Source organism: Microtus pennsylvanicus, chromosome 18, assembly GCF_037038515.1.
Source record: "Microtus pennsylvanicus isolate mMicPen1 chromosome 18, mMicPen1.hap1, whole genome shotgun sequence".
Taxonomy (NCBI): Eukaryota; Metazoa; Chordata; class Mammalia; order Rodentia; family Cricetidae; genus Microtus; species Microtus pennsylvanicus.
In genome coordinates, this window is record NC_134596.1 from 34,423,128 (window position 1) to 34,443,238 (window position 20,111).

General features: G+C 43.5%; 1 protein-coding gene across 1 annotated transcript in view; it reads left to right on the forward strand.

The window, feature by feature from the left end:
* The first annotated feature begins 6,193 nt into the window (after positions 1-6,193).
* Ankrd42 (ankyrin repeat domain 42) overlaps positions 6,194-20,111 on the forward strand; it is a 42,659-nt gene continuing 28,741 nt past the window's right edge. The window contains exons 1-6 of the mRNA XM_075952549.1: positions 6,194-6,248; positions 6,305-6,538; positions 6,624-7,547; positions 12,915-13,078; positions 15,815-15,922; positions 19,063-19,182. Of these exons, the coding sequence (XP_075808664.1) occupies positions 6,194-6,248; positions 6,305-6,538; positions 6,624-7,547; positions 12,915-13,078; positions 15,815-15,922; positions 19,063-19,182 (1,605 nt within the window). The remainder of the gene's footprint in view (positions 6,249-6,304; positions 6,539-6,623; positions 7,548-12,914; positions 13,079-15,814; positions 15,923-19,062; positions 19,183-20,111) is intronic.

Here is a 20,111-nt window from a genome sequence, read left to right on the forward strand (position 1 = left end):
TCTCCAACTAGAATCATCCACCTATCCATTTTTTTGGAAAGTACGTAATGAAACAGTAATACTTACTTTTGAACTTGGACACTGATACCATCAAGCAGTTAACAAATATATTCAAGTACTAAAAGTGATTTTTTTCTTTAGAAAATATTTTTCGGATTGTCAATTTAATGCAAATGAACATATTTCAATTTTAAGTTACAGGGATTCTGTGTAAGAATGTTCATATGAAAAACATGGTTAACTTTTTCCTTTGTTGGTTTTGATTGAATTAGATGGATACCACGAGATGTTAATATTCATACATGTAATAAACTAAATGATGAAGAATCTTGGTTTGTATTTCTTGAGTGACTTTAGAATGTGACCCTTTCATGTGTTTTAAAACATGAGTGCAGTGCCACACTCCTAGATACAATATTTTACCATTTCTAGAATATAGGGACATAGGGGGCCGGAGAGATGTTTCAGTGGTTGAGAGCACTGGCTGTTCTTCCAGAGGATCTGGGCTCAGTTCCCAGTACCCACAGGGCAGCTCACAACTACCTGTGACTCTACCTTCAGGGGATTCTACACCCTCACACTGACAGGCATGCAGGCAAATAACAATGCACATGAAATAAAGTCATTGTTTAAAAAAAAGATTTGTTTTGTGGTCAGAATTGGCGGGCGTTCTTTGTATGATTTCTTTAGTTATAGCACCAAAGGTTACTCTTAATTTATGACTACAATTTAGCTACTCCAAAAGTACAGTGTGAAACCTGATTCTGTCTTACTTTATAACCAAAGTAGATAAAACTACCAAACATTGTTCAGGAATAGAATAGTTTAGAAGTGGCCTCAGAGGACAGCTAAGGATGGAATGCACAGAAATAGGGCCATAGCTGGAGCGTTCGGTTGGAAAATTACCTTTTCATAAATCTGTGTACGTGGTGTCCAAGGAGGCTAGACAAGGGCAGTAAACCCCTTGGAACTTAAGTTGCAGCCAGCTGTAAGCTGCTGTATGGATACTGGGACCCACACTGGGTTTTCTGCAAGAGCAGCCTGTGCTCTTAAACTTTTGCACACTCTGTCCAGCCCCTATTTCTTTTTTTCAAAATATTATACATGGCTAAACCACAGTATTCTTTTTTTGAGACTAAAAAGGCACACATGGTACATTTTCATGCAAGCAGACAAAACACCCATACACATTTAAAGAACAACAAAAAGGGCACAAAACCCTCAAATCTCCAGTTAAAAGCAAAATATAAGTGCATTATAGGACAGCACAAGTGATGCTATACATGAACTTTGCCATGAAAGAATTGTACTGTCCAATAACGAAGGCCATGTTTCCTGCTGCACATTCTTTTTTCTTGTAAGGTCACTGATAGCTACTACCAAATAATTATAAATAAGAAAATACTGGTAGGTAGGAAGATGATAAAGAATTACCAAAATGGAAAAATGCTGGTAAATTAAATTACAAAAATATAGTATGATTAAGACAGTACATGAGCCAGACATCATGTACACCCTTAATCCCAGTACTTGGAGGTGCCTGGAGGATCTCTATGAATGCAAGGCCAGCTGGGCGGTGGTAGCGCACGCCTTTAATCCCAGCACTAGGGAGGCAGAGGCAGGCGGATCTCTGTGAGTTCCAGACACAGCCTGGTCTACAAGAACTAGTTCCAGGACAGGCTCCAAAGCTACAGAGAAACCCAGTTTCGGAAAAAAAACAAAAAAACCTTCAAGGCCAGTAGGGACCACACAGTGAGGCACAACTAGTAAGTGGACATAGAGCTAATATGGGTGCTAGGTGCAACTGCTAGTATGGACAGGTGTAATATTAGAGGGCTGACACTGGAATCAAACTGAGCGGACAAATGGGTTTAAAACAAAGCCAATGAATGGTCAGAGACATTACTGCTGAGACCTAGGTTTTTTCTGGGATGACGAATGGTATTCACATTTTGGACTGTCAGTTTCTACTCTCTCTTTGTAAGAGGCCAAACGTGACATAGTGGGTCTTATTCAAGGCCATCTAATAAAAACCTCCAAGTTGACTCTTAGGAATGACCAGAATTAAGACTTCAGCTCCCAAAGATAGAAAATGTCTACCCTCAGCTTTGGAGGAAAAAGTATCAACTACTCTGCAAAACAACCACAATAAAACTAAAGCTTCAGAAGACTTTCTGAATTAAAAGTTTTGGGGGCTAGAGATGGTTTAGCCTTTAAGAGCACTTGGTGTTCCTGCAGAGAACCTGGGTTCATATCCCAGCACCCTCAATGAGTGGATGACAACTTCTGTAATCCAATTCTTGGGGATGTGATTCTTCTGGCCTCTGCAGACAACAGGCAGATATATGGTACACACATAATGGAGGCAATCACATAAGTTCCTTAAAAAGTTGAAATTTTTGAGACCACAGAAAAATAGTTCATCTCCTAAAGTGAGGTTTCAGGTTGACTTTACAATGTTAATTTTCCTATGTAAAAATTTTGAAGTTTGCTCTGGAAACTACAATCACTAAATCCTTTAAGCTACTCACTATACATACACACACACACTCATAGTGAATGCCTCAAAGAGAATTATATTCTACGTAATTTCTCATTGAGTAGCTGGCATTATAGCTGTATCAAAAAAAGAGGCTACTAAAAATTACTGAGGAAATTCTAAGGAAACTTCTAAGTATGGCTGCAAAGAGATAAACTGACCAGGTGTGGTATAATTCCAGTCCTTCTAAGACAGAGTTGGGAAGTTCAAAAGTTAAAGGCCAGTCTAAACTACATAAACTCATTATTGGATAGGGGCTGAGACTACACAGTGGTACAACATTTTTATACATGTAAGGCCCTGTGTTTGAGCTACAAAAAGAGAAAATGGGCAGGGAGAGGAATAGAAAATTAGCAGACTATTGTCAAGAATAGCTTCAATTTGTGGACCAGCGAGATGATCAGTAGGTAAAGGTGCTGCCAACCAAGTCTTAAGAGCTAGGTTTAAATACTAAAAAACCCATGTAATAGAAGGACTCCCACAAGTCCTCTGACTTCCACATGAGCACAGCAGCATGTATGATCCTCTACTACATTCACAGAAATAACGTGAAATTGAGAAAAAAAATGGTGGTCTCAATTCGGATGATGGTATCAGGTTAATAATTCAAAACAGGGTCAGTTCCTAGAGGTAGAATGTTATTCAAGAAACAAAGAGTAAACCAAGAGCCCAAAATTATCCATGGTACGTCCAAGGCAAGGACATGGTAGAGGGCATTAGGGAGAGGTGTCTAAGGGGAGTGCATAGGCACAGCAGGGTGTAATGGCAGGGTCTTCGCTACTTGGGAGACCAAGACAAAAAACCATCTGAGCCCAGAGAGTTTGGGCAAAATAGTGAAACTTCCTTAATTTTAAATAAACAAGTTGCCGGGCGGTGGTGGCACACGCCTTTAATCCCAGCACTCGGGAGGCAGAGGCAGGCGGATCTCTGTGAGTTCGAGACCAGCCTGGTCTACAGAGCTAGTTCCAGGACAGGCTCCAAAGCCACAGAGAAACCCTGTCTCGAAAAACCAAAAAAAAAAAAAAAAAGAATAAAATAAAATAAACAAGTTTATGGAGTGCATGAGGACAAAGGTATAGAGATAGTTGTCAACACCAAACTGCCCTAAGCTGGCCCTGCTCTGGAATAATGCCCAGAGCTGATTTGTGGGAGATTCGCATGTCTCATCACCTTACCATGTACACTGTGACACACAAAAATCCCACAAAGTTTTAAAAAGAAACCAATTAAAAACAAGCCAGGTGTGGACACCTAATAGTCATTAACTAGAGCTATAGTTTCCTATCTGAAAATAATTTCTATTCTCTGGAATGTTCCTATGTCCATTCTAGTAGGAATTTGCCTTGCTTCAATTGAGAAACTGATTTTACTGTCAACTTACCTTAAAATCCTATGCAATCCGATTTTGTATCTTGATGGTTTTATTAAAACTGCTGATGACTGCCAAAACCAGTGTGCTTTTCCTTAGCTTGTGAACCATTACCTTTAAAACTATCTTCCACTTTATATGTGGTACATGCTTTTATTTGCTTATTTTTCATCCTAAAGACTTGAATAACAAGTATAAAGATATTCCCTTCCATGCCACCCTTTTGTGGTCTATAATTAATCACTTGTTATAGGTTCTTTCCAAACTTAAAATTCCCTTAAGATTAATTTTTAAAAACGAAGTGAGATTACATGCACTTGCTCTATTTGTTCTCCATTGCGTCATAACATGAATTAATGCCTGTAGACCACATGTCTGCTATTTATTGTCTTTTCTATCCCTTTAATTAAAAAACCAAGCTCTGAGTGTGTGTTTACATCATGTGTGAATGCGTGTGTATGTGCCACAGCAAGTGTGCAGAGGGCACAGGACAACTTGCAGTAATCAGTTCTCTCCCACCATTCTGTGGGTTTGCAGGGCTCCAACACAGGTCATCAAGGACTTTTTACACGCTGAGTCACCTTCTTGTCTCTGTATACCGTCTTATAAATGTCCTTTAATTGTCAAGGGTTCCAGTGACTACAGTTATCTATCTGAGCAGTGCATTTAGAAGACTTTACATAGTCACTGTAATTTATATTTAAATTCTGAATTATGGGTATGTTAGCTTCATATCTGCCAAGGATAGATTACTTTGAGATATTCTTTTATGATTATATAGTTCTTGACTCAAGTTTTGGATATTTGTATTTTCCTAAAGTATCCAAGTCAATTTGCCAAATTATTAGTATATGTTATGTCAAATAATCATTTTCTTGATTTTTTTTTTAAAAAAGACCTCTATATCTATAACATGCTCCCCTTGTTTCCAAGACAGTTTTTTCTTCTCTTTCTCAGATTTGCGGTGTCCATTGTGTAGGTTTATCTATTCTATATAGCATAGCCCAGAAATTCAGCCTTTGCTATTTGAAGTAGCTAAAAGCACTCTGTTAGAGTTAGTTATAGTAGGTTCCAAATCCCCAACTCCTACTAATGTCATCCTGATCATATGTGACCTGTTTCTTCATCTGTAAGAAATAAACACAATACAGGTTAGGGTTAAAATCATTTGCAAATCAGTTCTCACAGGTACTGGTTTCTCAGTAAATACCTGTCCCACAAAAGGTTGCAACTGCCCCTGTTCTAAAAGGAAAAAGAAAACAAATTAGACTGGTACGAATAATTCCATATCCCCTTCCAACAGTGAAAAAGTCTGTCCGCAGCCATCAGTTCACTCACCCCACACCCTCACCAACACACTAGCGACCGCGCAGCCCTTCTCTTGAAGCAAATGTCCTAGGTACTGTTGCAGATAGACAGCTTACCTTCCAGAAGGTTCACCGCCTCTGGGAGGGGATGATAAAACCAAATGCTGAGTTGATTACAATGTCTGGTATTGTCTAAGAAAGGCTTAGAGAAATCAGGTTTTGAGAGGAATGTGCAAAAACAAACCAAGGATGTGGAAGGAATCCTAATGCAGGTACTTACTCCTTACTGTGTATCCTCAAGTAATTAACTTTGATGCTTCTTAAATTAAGTAGAATGACAAAAACGGCCAGGGTTTAGTAACGGAAATATGAATACAAAGTTAGACTGGTCATAAAAACTCGAGAAATGTCAGTTATTACTATTTAAAAAGCTATGTCAAAGAAAATCAATTTACCTCAAGAGAGAAGGTACATGGCCAGGAATTTTCCAAACGTTCAGGGAACATAACCATGGTGAGGGCAGAATAATTTCTGGAGGGCAAACAACATATTCAGAGACAGAGAAATGGAAAAATTTGCTTAGAGGGCCCCAACTCATTACTCTTGACAGGAGAACGCATGTGCACACAAAAATCCAACTGAGAAGTGCAAGCAAGTTGGATGAAGCTTACAGTTTGTATAGTCTCAGCGGCTAGCACAAAACTCGCTGACATTCCTAAAGCTGAAGTGGAGGAGTACACGTTGAGCAACGTTGTTGGAAAGGTTTGGTTCAGTTCAACACAATGTCACAGTGAAAGAAACGCTGCATTTAAAGTAGAAGGACCGGAGTCGTCTTTTGAGCCACCACTGCTGTTTTTAGAACTTACCCGCTATTTGGCTTGAGGAAACTACTGGCATCTTGATTGTCGACCTGTAAACTGGGTGAAGCCACCTAACAAGCGAACATCAAAGAACCCGACACCAAGCACGCACTCAATAATGGCCGGGGCTGCCCCTGCTATCGCCCCCGTTGCTCTCTTTGCGAAGCCAGAGGGTAAAAATGGGTTTTCCTGCAAACCAACACTGAAGTAGTACATCCGGCTTGCCAAGGACGAGGAGGCCCCGCAGGCGCGGCACCCAGGTCGGCCACGCGAACCGCAGTCCTGAGACCTCCACGTGGGGGCGAGGTCCAAGACAGGGAATTCCAGAGCCAGGTCCCGAAGGGCTCTTGGGAGACCGAGCAAACCAAACCAAACCAAAGAACACAAAAATCCACCAAAATAGACTCGGTACTAGCGTCCCGCGACTTCCCGCAAGCGAAGCCTCGGAAAAAAAAAAAAAAAGGTGAAAGGAAGGAAGGAAGCAGGAAGTGACGCCGGCATAAAGGATACGGAAGTGACCGCATGCCGGAAGTGTACTTGTTTCCAAGGCGACGGCTCCGCCAGCTCCCTCCGGGCTGCAGGAACGGAGACGCTGGCCAACGACTCCGAGCCGAGCGTTCCCGCGGACGGCGGCCGTCGCCACAGCCACCCGCTGCTCCCGGAGACCGAAGACGGCGGCCTCCGCGCCTCCCGCCGCGCGTGTGCGACCCGCACCCCGCACTGCTCCGGGGAGAGGGTGGTGGAAGAGCAGGCAGCCTGTCGCCTCCGCCACAGAGAAGGAAGCCTCGAAGAAGGTGACCGCCGCTCCAGGGCCTCCTCGTTCCGAGTCGGCGAGGACGGCGGCTTTTCCCGCAGGGACTCGAGAAGAGTCGGTGAAGACCTAGGCCAGCCCCGCAGTGTGTTTCAGGAGAGAGCCCGGGGACACGATGGTCCCCGGCCGAGCAGCCCATGGCTGGCCGTGAGAGGCGACTCGAGGGGAGCTGTCAGCGAAGACGCTTGGGGCGGCGTCCCCGAAGCCCGAGGGTCCCGAACCAGCGACTCGGGGGATCGAGGCAGTGACGGCCGCAGCGGTTCGAGCGAAGGAGCAAGCGTCGATGGCAGCCACTGCCCCAGTAGTTCTTGGGGAGGCGTAAGTGATGACCTGGGCTACGAGGCCAGTGACTCCTCCAGGGTGAGCATCCGCGAAGACGCCAGCCGTCGCCTCAGTGGCTTCTGGGAGAGAGAAAGCGAAGATTCCCGCTTCAGGGGCTCTTGGCAGAGAAGGGAGGATCAGGGGCCCAGCGCCAGCGACAAGGAATCCAGTTGCTGCAGCAGCAGTGACCCATGCGTGGGAGCTAGTGAAGACCGACGCAGCAGCAGGGGCCTGGGATCCACTCCTCCCCAGAGCCCAAGTCCGAGGGAGAAGGACCGTACCATGCCTGGTGTGGCCAATTCAGGCCCCTCCAAGTCCTCTAGGGAGGCTGCAGACTCATGTGAGTCTCTTGTTGTCATCCCTTGTCGTGGCCACAACACTTTTCCTACTTGAGGGACATCAGCCTTGCTGACATGTTCATGCATCCATTCCCCTTTATTTTCACCGATTGCCTCTATCCCCTTATTTGAGCTTTCCTTATGTCTACCTCACATGTCTGACGGACATCTTACTCAGATCAAACATCATTTCTGAAATATTAGGATTTTTGTAAGTTCTTTTCTGCAGTATTTGATACTGTGGAGATGACAAATTAGATCTACCTAGTTTTCTAATTTTCATTCTGTGGGAACTTCCTTTATGACCTGTTCTTTTCCCTCCTCCTTTTTGCGAGGATGGGTGTTGTGTGGTAAACCTTTTCCTGGGGATACGCAACACATGTCTACTCACCCCAGACAGGGCTCCCACAACAGACCCAAGTGCTGGATAACACCACACTCCAGCTTCGTGAACCAGTGCGTTTTATTGGGGTTACGTACAGGAATATGGGTGAGAAGTTACAGGAGCCGAAAAGACTCAGAGACAGTTGCATCACCAACCTCCCTCCCCAGCACAGGTGACTGTTCAGAAAAATCTGGGAAACTTGGAGAGCCCTGCACAGCCTGCAGGCAGCTCAGTAGGTTAGAGACTATGGCTTCCCAGAGACGCTGGTCTGAACCTCTTCTCCAGGCTGCTGGTCCCAGAGGCTTTGCAGGTTTTTCCTCTTAGAGTCTTTTTTCAGCTCAGATTGTCTGAGAATCTTCTTTGCGGCTCAGCTCCCTTCGGTCTGAGAGGGACTCTCAACTTTGTTTAACAGGGAGAAGCCCAGTGAGTCTGGTCAGTTTTAGGGACTTCCTAAAATGATATAAAAAAAAATTAAAGCTATTGTGAGTTGTGTGCCTTCCTGCTTAAGGAGCTTCCTGTAGGATGAAATCTTTCAATCTCTCACTCCATCCTCTACTTCTTAGGTTCTTTCCATACCCTCTTTCCCAGTGATCCCTGAACCTTGGGAGGGTGACTGTTAGATATATACCTCTGATTAAGAAAAAGGCTACTCTGCCAGAGTAACAGTTGCCTGTTCAGGAGCTTTACCAGCGGTTATGAGGTGAGGCTGACAACCACGATCTACGGGCACAAACATGTTGAGAGGACAATTTGACAGGCACATCACATCCATCTAGAAAAACCAAAGAAGTTTCTTCTCCTTTTGGACATGACCTGCCAAGCCATAGGTTTTGTCCTGGCTTGCAGTACCAGACACTAACTCCCTCTTGGGGAATGGGCCTTAAATCCAGCTGGAAGGCTGTTGGTTTTGCCCATGATAGCAGAGCTGCTATTTCATATGCAGGCACACCCTGCCTTGGGTATCAGTATTTTAACATCCAGGATTCCTAGCCAAGCAGGAAGGTGGGTAGCAGGTCTCTGTCAGCAGCCTGCCTGGCCGCCTCTGGCCCTCCGAAAGCCAGCATCAGGGTGGGAGTTTTTCAGTTCAGCCTAAGCTTTGTTTCTCTGCATCCGACAGTAAAAGCATGCACATGCTGTGCCTTCAGCAATGGGGTCTTCTTGTCTAGTTCTGGCAAACAGCCAATAGCAATAGCAATAGCCTTTATGGTTTATGGAGCCTCAGGGGCTTCCCTGGACAACAACTCCCTAGGAGGTTCCCCAACCCAGGCACTGGAGTTTTTATTTAATAATTTTATTGCTTCTGGGAATGCCCTTTCTCACCCATTTAGGGTATACCTTTTGGACTTAAACTCTACAGCTGTTATTCTAACAACCCACTTTTCCTTTAAATTCACTCAGCCCCAGCATGATGGTAAGGTGGGTGGAAGTACCATTGTACATGGTTGTCTCTCCAGTGGCTTTCTGTAAAACGTGCAGAGTTAGCACTACGTATGTATACAAAACCTTTCCAGGGGACAGGCAGGGCAAGGCAACCTCTGCCTCATACCAAAGATAACCTTGGTGAAGCGCTCTGAAAGTCTCTGTTCTCAGGGGTCATGTGATCCCAGAAATTAACAAGTCAAACACAAACAAGGTCCAATACAGCACGGAAAGACCCCATCACTTGTACTAGTGTTCAGTTGAACAATGTTTAGCACAACTGCATGGATAGGGAGAGCTACCTCATATAATTCTCAGTCATTCTCAAGGAGCAAGCTGGCTTCTTTACAGGCCACATTGGGCTCTTAAAATGCCTTGATCTCTACCCTCTCTAATTCTCTAAAGGTTTTTGTAACTTCACCGTGGCCCCTGGGCAGTCCCCCTGGGTGTCTGGCCTCCACCACCCTCAAGAGTGGGCTAATTTCCATGTTGCCGTCTGGCCTGACTACACATGACTGGTCTTCACTGTGTGGACTCTTGGGTAATACTCCCCCAGAGTGTTATACCCGGCAATGCATCCATCCCCAGAATGTTCTCTTGCAGTGGCGAAATACACGCCCTATACTCATGGGAGGAATAACTCCCTGCCAAGAATTAGCTCAATCCCTTTTCTCTGTACTGTCTTATTACCACATCTATCTACTGTTGCCCAAATCTCCCTTATGCTTTTGGGGATTGCCGTGAATTAAGGTAAACTGAACTCTAGTACCCACCAAATCCCCCAAGTAATATGAACTTTACTGGGGGACCAATAGATCATAGCTCCACGTGAGGCCTCTGGTCATTACACATGGTCCTCACTTGTAGGTAACCTTGGCCTCTCCATCAGAGGAGTGGCTTGGTGGCTCACCCTCTGAGACACCTTTTTAATAAGAGGTACTGTGGGGACCTTCTGTACTTCCCTGTCTTTTGTTTTTAACCCTTTGGTGGACTGCTAGTCAGGCTTGTTTAAGGCAGTGGGTCTCACCTGTCCTAATGCTGTGCCCCTTTAATACAGGTCCTCATGTCGTAGTGACCCACAACCATAAGACTATATTTGTTCTACTTCCTAAGTGTAATTGAAATGTAAATGTCTGTGTTTTCCAGTGGTCTTAGGTGATCCCTGTGAAAGGGGCATTAGACCTTTAAAGGGGTTGCGACCCATAGATTGAGAACCACTGCTGTAAGGCCCTTCAAAGACTCACAAGTATAGCAAGTTGACTTGTTATCAATATTTTCCCTAGGAACTCTGGCTTGACACATCTGCTTTGGGTGATTCAGACTGGACCCTGCCTGTTCACTCTTCTCACCTCCTCCTACACAGTGGTCTAGATTGCCAGGTGCCAAAGCCTCTCCTTCAGAAAGATTCTGTCCCACCATGGGACCCAGCAAATCCACTATGTTCCATTAGGATAAACACAGTTCTGTCTGGCCTAGAATTGAGGTCCATGCACGGCTTCTCTCGTTCCTACTTTTCTCAGCAGTGCCTGTCTGGACATTTCTGGGGACTTCAGCTGGAGATAGCCAAATGTTCCTAATGGCTCTGATAAGCCAGTCTGTTAGGGGTGATTTCCCTTGTACTGCCTCAGGCTATGCCGTTTTTCCCTTAGGAGGGATAGGGGAGTTATGGTCTTCAGTTTTTCTGCCTCCACAGCGGTCAGACTGATGGGTTCACTCCCATGTCCCACAGCCTCACAGTTCAGGCTGCGACAGGCACTTTCATTGCTTGTAAGAGTTTTCCCCAATTCCAGCGGCTTAGGCACAGAATAATTCCCTGATTACCATAGTTTCTTGCACTAGACCATTATTGAAACCCCTCTCTTCATGCTATACTATAGATTTCCCCTTTTATTCTAATAGAGATGGAACCCGTGCATTATCTTCTATTGCTTTTACCATCTTTTCCTCACTCTTGGAATCTTCCCATGGGTTCCATGTTCACGGAGCCCACAAAGGGCCTTTGAGCACAGATCTAACTTGTACTCTTTTCCTTCCGGCTCCCAAACCTGAAGAGGCAAGCCAATACCTCTATCGCATCTTCATGTTTATTTCTTTTACATGCCAAATCAGAGCCTAACATGGAGGGTGCTAGCTGCATCCCCCTTTCTTGTGGCAATCGCTCCTTTACACAAACAAGTCCCTGCTTGGCCACCACCACCCCACAGAGGCCAGGAAACCTCCGCTGCTGCTGCTGGCAATCTTGACCCTTGTGCTTGGGTGCTAATCTCAAAAATGGCAAAATTCCCTCTAAACCTTTAGCTGTTTTTTAGAGCATCTCCACATCCCTCATCAAGCAGGCTTGCTGCCCCACGGCACATAGACAAAGGCTGCAGCCCTAGGATTTCTCCCACAGACACTCTCAATCCTGATGGCTCAGCCATAACTGTGTGTCTCACTACCTATTGCAAGAACCGTGTAACTGCTCTCACAGCATAAAGACATACTGATACACACATACAGGAAAGGACAACTCTCGGAATTTCCTCCAAGATGCTGTCCCGCCCAGGCTTCTCAGCCTTAGTTGCATTCCTTGGTGCCCATAGCCAGGATCATGTACTCTCTCTTCTCCAACTCATCTTTGGTTCTTTTGTGTCCCTGTTCCGGTGCTGGTTCTTTGCAACTTGGCTTTTTGTTGTTGTTGGAGAGCGACTTCCCTTCATGGTGGGTTGTGACTGGGACATGTAAACTGAAATAAGTCCTTTCCTTCCCAAGTTGCTTTTGCTTATGGTATTTCATCACAGTAATGGGAACCCTAACTATGATACTGAGCCTGGGCAAGTCGTCAGAATTATCTTTCAAGTGTAAGCTGAACTCAATTCTATTTCTCTGTATATGCTCGTTTCTCTAGATTTAGAATGCCAGTTTTTCCTGACATTTAAGTTGTCTGTTAGGACCAAGAAAGGCTAATTCTTCCCTCCCTCCCTCCCTCCCTGACAGAGTCTTACTATATAGCCTTGGCTGGTTTGGAGCTCACTTTATAGACCAAACTGACCTCAGATTTATAGAGACATGCCTGCCTCTGTCTCCCAAGTGTCTCCCATCGTGGCTGTATTGAATTTTTGATATAGCCAGCTCCTTTGTTGGAAGGATGGTGGGTCAGTGGTCATGCTGTATAACTCAGGACTAGCACCTAATGTCTGATTAAGATATACTTAGTTGGTTTCAATTTTTAGTTTATACAAACGGTGCTTAGTAAATGTTTCATATAGATCTTATTCTTGAGATGTATACCAGGGCAACTGGGATTTCTCATGTTTCAAGGCTGCATGGTTATATTGGTGGCTATGATCTTTCCCTAGTCACAAAGCTCTCTGTCTTATCTAGCTCCAACACACATGCATATAAACATTTTTCTGTGAACATGGCTGTTTGTATGATTTGGTTTTTCTTTACTCTAGTTTAGATTAATCTAAATTTTGTAGTAAATTATTCAGAAGCTAAAGTGATATGCTTTCTTTTGGTTCAATGCTGTAATCTTTTTTTCGCAGTTTTGTAAGATTTGTGAAGAAACGTGATTTTCCCGTAGGTTCCAGGAAGAAGGTGCATTTTGGTAGCATACACGATGCGGTGCGGGCTGGGGATGTTAAGCAGCTTTCAGACATAGTGGAACGCGGTGCCAACCTTAACGAAGCAGACGCTCTCCATCAGTTCACCCCTCTACACTGGGCAGCGCATTCTGGGAGTCTGGAGGTAAGAAACTCTAACTGCTTTTAAAGTAAAATAATTGACAATGATAGTTTTATAAGTTTAGTAGATAGGGATAAGACTTCATGCTTGACACTCAAAATAATCTTCTTTTCAGTTTCATCTGTTACCTGAGTGCTTTTTAGGAGGGCTTACTAATGAATTACCCCAAACTGTAGTGTTGTAAAGTAGCCATTTTTAATGCTTGTGAGTGAACTAAGACGCTGAGTGGCGGTGACAGCTTGTCTTTGCTCCATGACGTCTGGGGTTTTCGTTAGAAGACTTGAAGACTGCACAGGGGATTTAGCTCAATGGTAGAGTCCCTGCCTCGTGTTCGTGAGACCCTGGGTTCAGTCTCCAGCATTGAGCTAGTGTGCCGAGGCTAGACTCCCCTGAGGTCTCATTCACTCAGATAGCTAGTGGTCCATGCTAGATGTAGACTGAGTACCTTATTTCCTAGTAGATGTTTTGCTGACTTCTCTCTGCTGGGACTAGTTTGTGCTTCTTTACAATGTGGTGACTAGGTTCTAAAGACAAGCAGAGAAGCTAACCTGTAGAGTGTGACAATGACACCATGCTCATGTTTTGCATAAAAATTAAAGTCCTGCAGAACACTTAGGATCATTCCTCTCCAGAAAGTTAAATATTGTACAGGTTTGGCATTTATTAAGCTCATTAATGTTTTAGGGAATTATTGTACATCAGTATGCATTTGCTTTGACTGCTATACAGATACCACATTCTGTGGGTATCATCCCTCCATTTTGCTCCAACAATTCGCTTTTGAGATTGATGTGCTTTCATACATGTATTCTAGCCCATTTGTTTCAGTCTTATGGTAATGGCTCACTCTTAGAGTAATAGAATTTATTCACTTTCCATAATTCTTAGTTGGTTTCAATTTTTAATTTGTACAAACAATGCTAAGTGAATATCTTCTACAGGTCTTATTCTTGGGATCTGTTCAGGGGCAACTGGAGTTTCTCATGTTTCAAGGTTGTATGCTCACTTAGCTCTAATCTTTTACTGTCTGTAGGCTCTAGCAGGTCCAATTATAAATCTCTCTGCTAATGGGCAAACGTTAATAGCCATTTTCTCAGAGAGAATGTGCGAATGGATGGCAATTGAGCCTTGTGAAAGGTTCAGCATCATTAGCCACTAGAGAAACCCAATTAAAATCACAGTGAGAAGCTACCGGTACATAATAGCTATGAATGAGACAGTAAGAAAGTCTCCAGATGACAGTACCTTGGCTAAGAATGTGGAGAACCAGAGACACTCATGCATTTCTGGGGAGAAGGTAAAATAAAATAGACACTCCAGCCGACATTTGGGTACTTTGTGATAATGTAAAACATGCGTTCTTCCTGTGCTACAGCAGTTTCATTACATTTTTATCCAGAGATGCTGAAGCACCATGTGGGGGGGGGAGCTCTAATTTCGAGGTGCTAACAGTGCTAACACAGAGGGGTTTCTCCACAGATATTTGCTGAGTGAATGAATGACTTGTGAAGCTCAGTCAGGTTGAGCTTCTTAAAAGAAATGGGCCAGCAAGAGGGCTCAGCAAGTCAAGGTGCCCGTTGCCAAACGTGGCAGTCTGAGTTGGAGCCCTGGAGCCCACGCGGTGGAAGGGAAGAGCTAGTTCCCACACTTGTCCTTGACTTCCGTGTGGGGGCATGTGAGAACCATGCAGACAAAATAATAAATAGAATAAAAAACAACAAAAAAGAGAGTGGTGACCAAAACACCCACACTTTTCTAAATAAACATGTAAAAGGTGACAAACATTTTGTTGGTCATTAATTTTGGTGGTAGACAAATGATACCTAAATGATAATAAGTCTTTTAGCAAATGACAGGTCATGAGTGGTGTAGAAACGAGTCATGGGCAGTCAATTCTGTTAAGAAGAAGACGTTTCTTAGACATAAAGGGGCAAAGATCAGTCTTTAAAGATTAAACACCAGATGCAGCACAGACTCCAGGTGCAGTAGGAAAGTGAGGTTTTGGTTGGTTTAAAAAGGCTCAGGTCTCATTTCACTGGCTGCCCTTCCTTTTTAAAAGTCCCTAGTAGCTGTATTTTAGAGATACTATCAGAGTAACAGTGTTTGCTTCCATACAGAAGTTTCTGGATCCATTTAAATATTTGTGGTAGAAGTTAGGCATAGTGTTGGGGTTAGCATGTCCTCCCAGCTACTCAGAAGAACAAGGCGGGGAATCATTTGAATCCAGGAGTTTAAGGCTGTCTTGGAGAACATCGCAATATCACAACTCTTAAAAAAATATTTATTTTAATTAGATGTGTGTGTGTGTGTGTGTGTGTGTGTGTGTATGTGCATGTCTGAGGCCAGAAGAGAATGTTGGATTCTCCTGGAGATGCAGATAGAGGTTGTGAGCTACCTGACATTGGTGGTGGGAACTGAACTCCTGTCTCTAGGAAGAGCAGCAAGTTCTCTTAACTGCTGAGCCATTTCTAGCTCTAGAAGAGAAGAACAGAAAAGATAGTAGCAACAGCAGACCGGCAGCTCTTGAGGAAACTCGGCTCGCAGATTAGTTTTGCTTGGCATGTACAATATTCGCCAAGTAGTATATTTATTGGGCTAGCATTTATTTAACTCACAGCAAGAAATGCCTGCAGTTTTTCATGCTACAGTGGGAGTCTCATGATAGCAGACTAAATTTAGAAATTATAAAAACACTGAAAGTGTCTACTGTACTACCCATTAATGCTATTATCCTCTTAGTGCCTTCACTGGCTACTCTGGCATGGCGCTGATACCACACAAGGAACTCCAAGAGGATGGACCCCGGCTCACATAGCTGCAATCCGGGGCCAGGATGCCTGTATGCAGGTAATAATTTTGGTTACTGTTTTTTCTTTTTAATTAAGTGAGTTCAGTTATTTTAACACAGTTCTGTTGGAGTCTTGCCATTATTCTATCTGATCCAACATATACGGTTATATGCTGTAAAGAAGGAATGACAGATACCAGCTAACCACATGAATATGTGGCTGGAGACTGTTTAGTCTCTGAAGTAGTTGGGTTGTCTTGAGTGAGATCACAGTCGTGCCCAGAGTGTCTTCTTTGTAGTTCAGGCTGTGGTGTAGATGTCTGTATTGGGCTAATATAAGTCTTTTCAAATCTTAACTCTCAAAGTGATGGGTGCTACCTTGAGAAGTAGGCAATAAAAGGGAAGAGAAATACAGTAGTAACTTTTGGGGAAGTTGGGTCAAGAGAAGCTTTACCCATGTGTTCCTCCAACAAGCATTAGTTCAAGCTGCTCCTCGGACCTTGATTCTCTTCCCTGCCCCACAGTGGTCTCTTCCTTCTTAGAGTTTTTATGCTGCATATTTTGGTACTATGCTGTCTGCTTGCTCCTCATCAAGGTCTTCTTTGTGTAGATGATTACCTGTCCCCACAAATGTCCCGATTCCCTGAGTTGATAAGTTTTATTATTGTTGTTGTGATCCTTAAGGCACAGTAAGTACTCAGCATATCATTTATGACTGTTATTAACTGGTTAGATTAGACAAGGTCATGAAGATGATTCTTTTTAAAGCCCTAGATAGGTATTATGACTGAGTAATCCTTTGCTAAGGTACTGGTGGAGACTGGCCAATGTTGAGTGAGAAATAACAATTAAAAACATTGACTAGGAGGGAGTGGGGGTGTAGCTGCATGGCACAGGGCAGGGGTAGCATGGCCAAGGTTCCGTCTGGGTCCAGTCCTCAGTGCCAAGAAAGAAAAAGGTACAAGTTCATTTGTAAAAACAGATTTTAACTTGTGGAACTGTTGTAGGTTCAGCAACATTGAGCAGAAGGTACACAGATTTCAAATTGTTAGATTGTTTTCCCACCAGTGAATCTCCGGTGGTACAGCATAATCACCTGACACCTGCGGATTGTACTGGGGTTCACGCCTGGTGTTGTACAGACTGCGTTTTGAGCAGGTGTATAACCACACAGTGCTTGACTTGTTTGCTTGTTTTAGTGATAATGTCTTGAACTTGTGATCCTCCTGCTTCAGCCTCCCAAGTTCTAGGATTAGAGACCCTAGCATACCTGAATATCACTAACTTTTTCATTCTTCTCTCATGTATTACATCCTGACTGCAGTTTCCCCTCCTCCCCACCCCAGCCTCTCCTGCTACTTCCCTCTTCTCCAGACTCCCACTGTTGGGAGTCTCACAAGAACACGGAGCTCTTTAGCCATGATGTATATGCAGAGGACCTAGGTCAGCCCGCTAAGGCTCCCCAATCTCTTTGAGCCCCCACGAGGCCTGGTCCCTTGATTCTGGATCGCTCACCATCTCCTTGTCTGAGTGTTTGTTAGTCTCACCCACTCAAGGGCTCTACTGTTTCCAGTCCCGGCCATGCGAGTGAAGCTGGTAAACGTTCAGCTAGGTTTTCATCGGACGGAAGTTTTCACTTTTGTTAGGTGTTTACCTAATACCAAGGAGCGTATGATTGTTGCATTACGGTAAGATATGCTTTAGCCTCATAGGAGGCTCTGCCCTCCTGTCTTCTGAAGTACTCTGGTTCCTCATCTTTGTCGGCTTTTGTGTTGTTAGTGCTCTGGGTTTTGACCATTCTAATAGGTAGATAGTGGCATTTTACTGTTGTTTAAATTTGCATTTTTCTGGTGGCCTTTGATACAGAGTGACTTTTCATATGGTTATCTTCTCTGGTCAGTGTTGCTCTGAGCACTCTTTGGTAGTAGAGGACACTGGTCTCAGGGTCTGCTGCAGGTTAAGAAACTTACCACTGAGTTACAGCTACACTCTGACCAATGTTTACATTGATTTTTTTCTCATTGTTTAGGGAATTTGTTTTGTATCTTGGGTAATAGTCCCTTATCGAGTATGTCTTTAACAAATATTTTCTCTGTGTGTGAACTATCTTTTATATTCTCTTTCTCTTTCTAGTATCTCTTTAGAGTAGCGGTGTTTAATTTCAGTGAAGCCTAGTTTATCAACTCTTTCTTTCACAGTTTGTACATTTGGTATTGTATCTAAAACACTGTAGCCTATCTCGCAGCCCCTAGTTTTCTAGATTTTTCGTCTAGGGGTTTTATAGTTTTATATTTCCTATGTGTGATTCGGTACATCTCTCTCTCTCTCTCTCTCTCTCTCTCTCTTTTGAGACAGAGTCTCTCTATAGAGCCCTGGCTGTCCTGGAACTCACTGTGTAGACCAGGCTTGCATCAAACTCACAGAGTTCCTCTACTTCTGCTTCCCAAATGCTGGGATTAGAGGTGTGTACCACCATTCCTGGCCTAGTTAATGTTTTGTCGGTGTTTGTAAGGTTTGTGCTTAGTTCAGTGTTTTTACATGTGAATCCCCCGTTGTTTGAGCACCTGTATGTTGAAAGGACAAATCTTCATTGTACTGTCTTTTCTCCTTTGTTAGTGGTGATTGTGTTTATGCGGATCTATTCCCACATGCTCTCCTCAGTTTCATTGCAATGTCTGTCTGTTCTTTGGTCAATGCCAGTTTGTCTTGCTTTCTGAAGTGAGTCTTGAAGTAGGATAGTGTCTGCCCTCCAACTTCGTTCTTCTCTTTTAATATCGTCTTGGTTATTCTGGTTCTTTTGCCTCTCTGTAAACTTTGAAATCTGTTTGTTGATATCCAGAAAGCACATCATGGGTTTTGAATGGGACTGATAGATTTGTGAAATTAATTCTCTGTCTGTTATGTAGGAAGAAATCCTATAGCCCATAACCTATATGGACATTGGCTCAGTTGCACATTGGACGAAACCGTCTTAGAAGATTGACCAGGAATTTAGAGCTAGGCAATTAAGGTCTCACAGGCAATGTTAAAGAAGACCTCAGCCCCATTTCGGGTTACCTAAGGAATGTATCATATTTTGCCTGTAGGTCATACATAGTAGTTTTGTCATAGGTTAACTAACTGCTTACCTTTACTCTGTATTGGAATTCGTCGTTTAACACCTGTTCTCATGCACGCTTATTCCCATTTGTCTTTCTAGGCTCTTATAATCAACGGAGCCAACCTGGCCGCTCGGGATGACCGTGGATGCACCCCTGTACACCTCGCTGCCACTCACGGGCACTCTTTTACTTTACAGATAATGCTGCGAAGTGGAGTGGTGAGGGACTCCTCTTACCTAGTGGTCGTGTGTGATCATGTAGATGGACTAGAACTTGGTAGTCTGGTTGTTTCGCCCCAACTCTTAAAATCCTTCCTATGACTTGGGGAAGTATTTTTTTCCTTTAGCTTTCCCATTTTTAAACATGGGTGCAGTAATTGAGACTTATCTCCCAAATGAACAGTAATACAAACTGTTTCAGAGGGTTTGTGTTTGGCTGCTGGTTCAGAGCTTAACTGGGAAGACTCTGAAGCTCTTAAACAAATCTTCACCAGGTAACTATGCCTTTATGAATTTGTGTGTATCTATAAAATGCTTAAAAAACCCTTTTTATTTTGTACATCAGTTTAGGAAGTGATTGATTTTTCCAGGTTTTAATTTATTTATCCTCTGGTTAACATTTTTAAAAAATATTTTTAAACTATATGTATGTGCATATGACTACAGGAGCTGGCAGAGGCCAGAGACCTCAGATTCTCACAGACATCTCCCTGCCTATACTTCCTGCTTGGCTACTGACCAATCAGCATTTTATTAAACCAATACAACTGACAAGGCTTTGCAGGGTACAAGACCATTGTCCCATAGCAAGGTCCTCTCTGTGTTTAACTGCTGAGCCAAACCTCCAGTTCCATAATGTTTATTTTTGATAGTGCTCACTGGTTGTATAACTTTGTAAAGAGCAGAGCTTCTACTGAGTATGATAGCTCCTGCCTGTAATCTCAGTCTTTGAGAGGCTGAGACAAGAACACGCCTGAGGCCAGCCTGGGCTACAGTGTTTCAACATCCCTCCAAAGAGAGGGCTGAGGGAAGAAACACACTGTCAATAAGGAAGATATTATAGTAAGAATGTTTTCTAGGAAATAGAAACACGAAACACTTTTTCTTTTGGTTAATTCTTTATGTGTGCAGTGATGAGACATCATTTA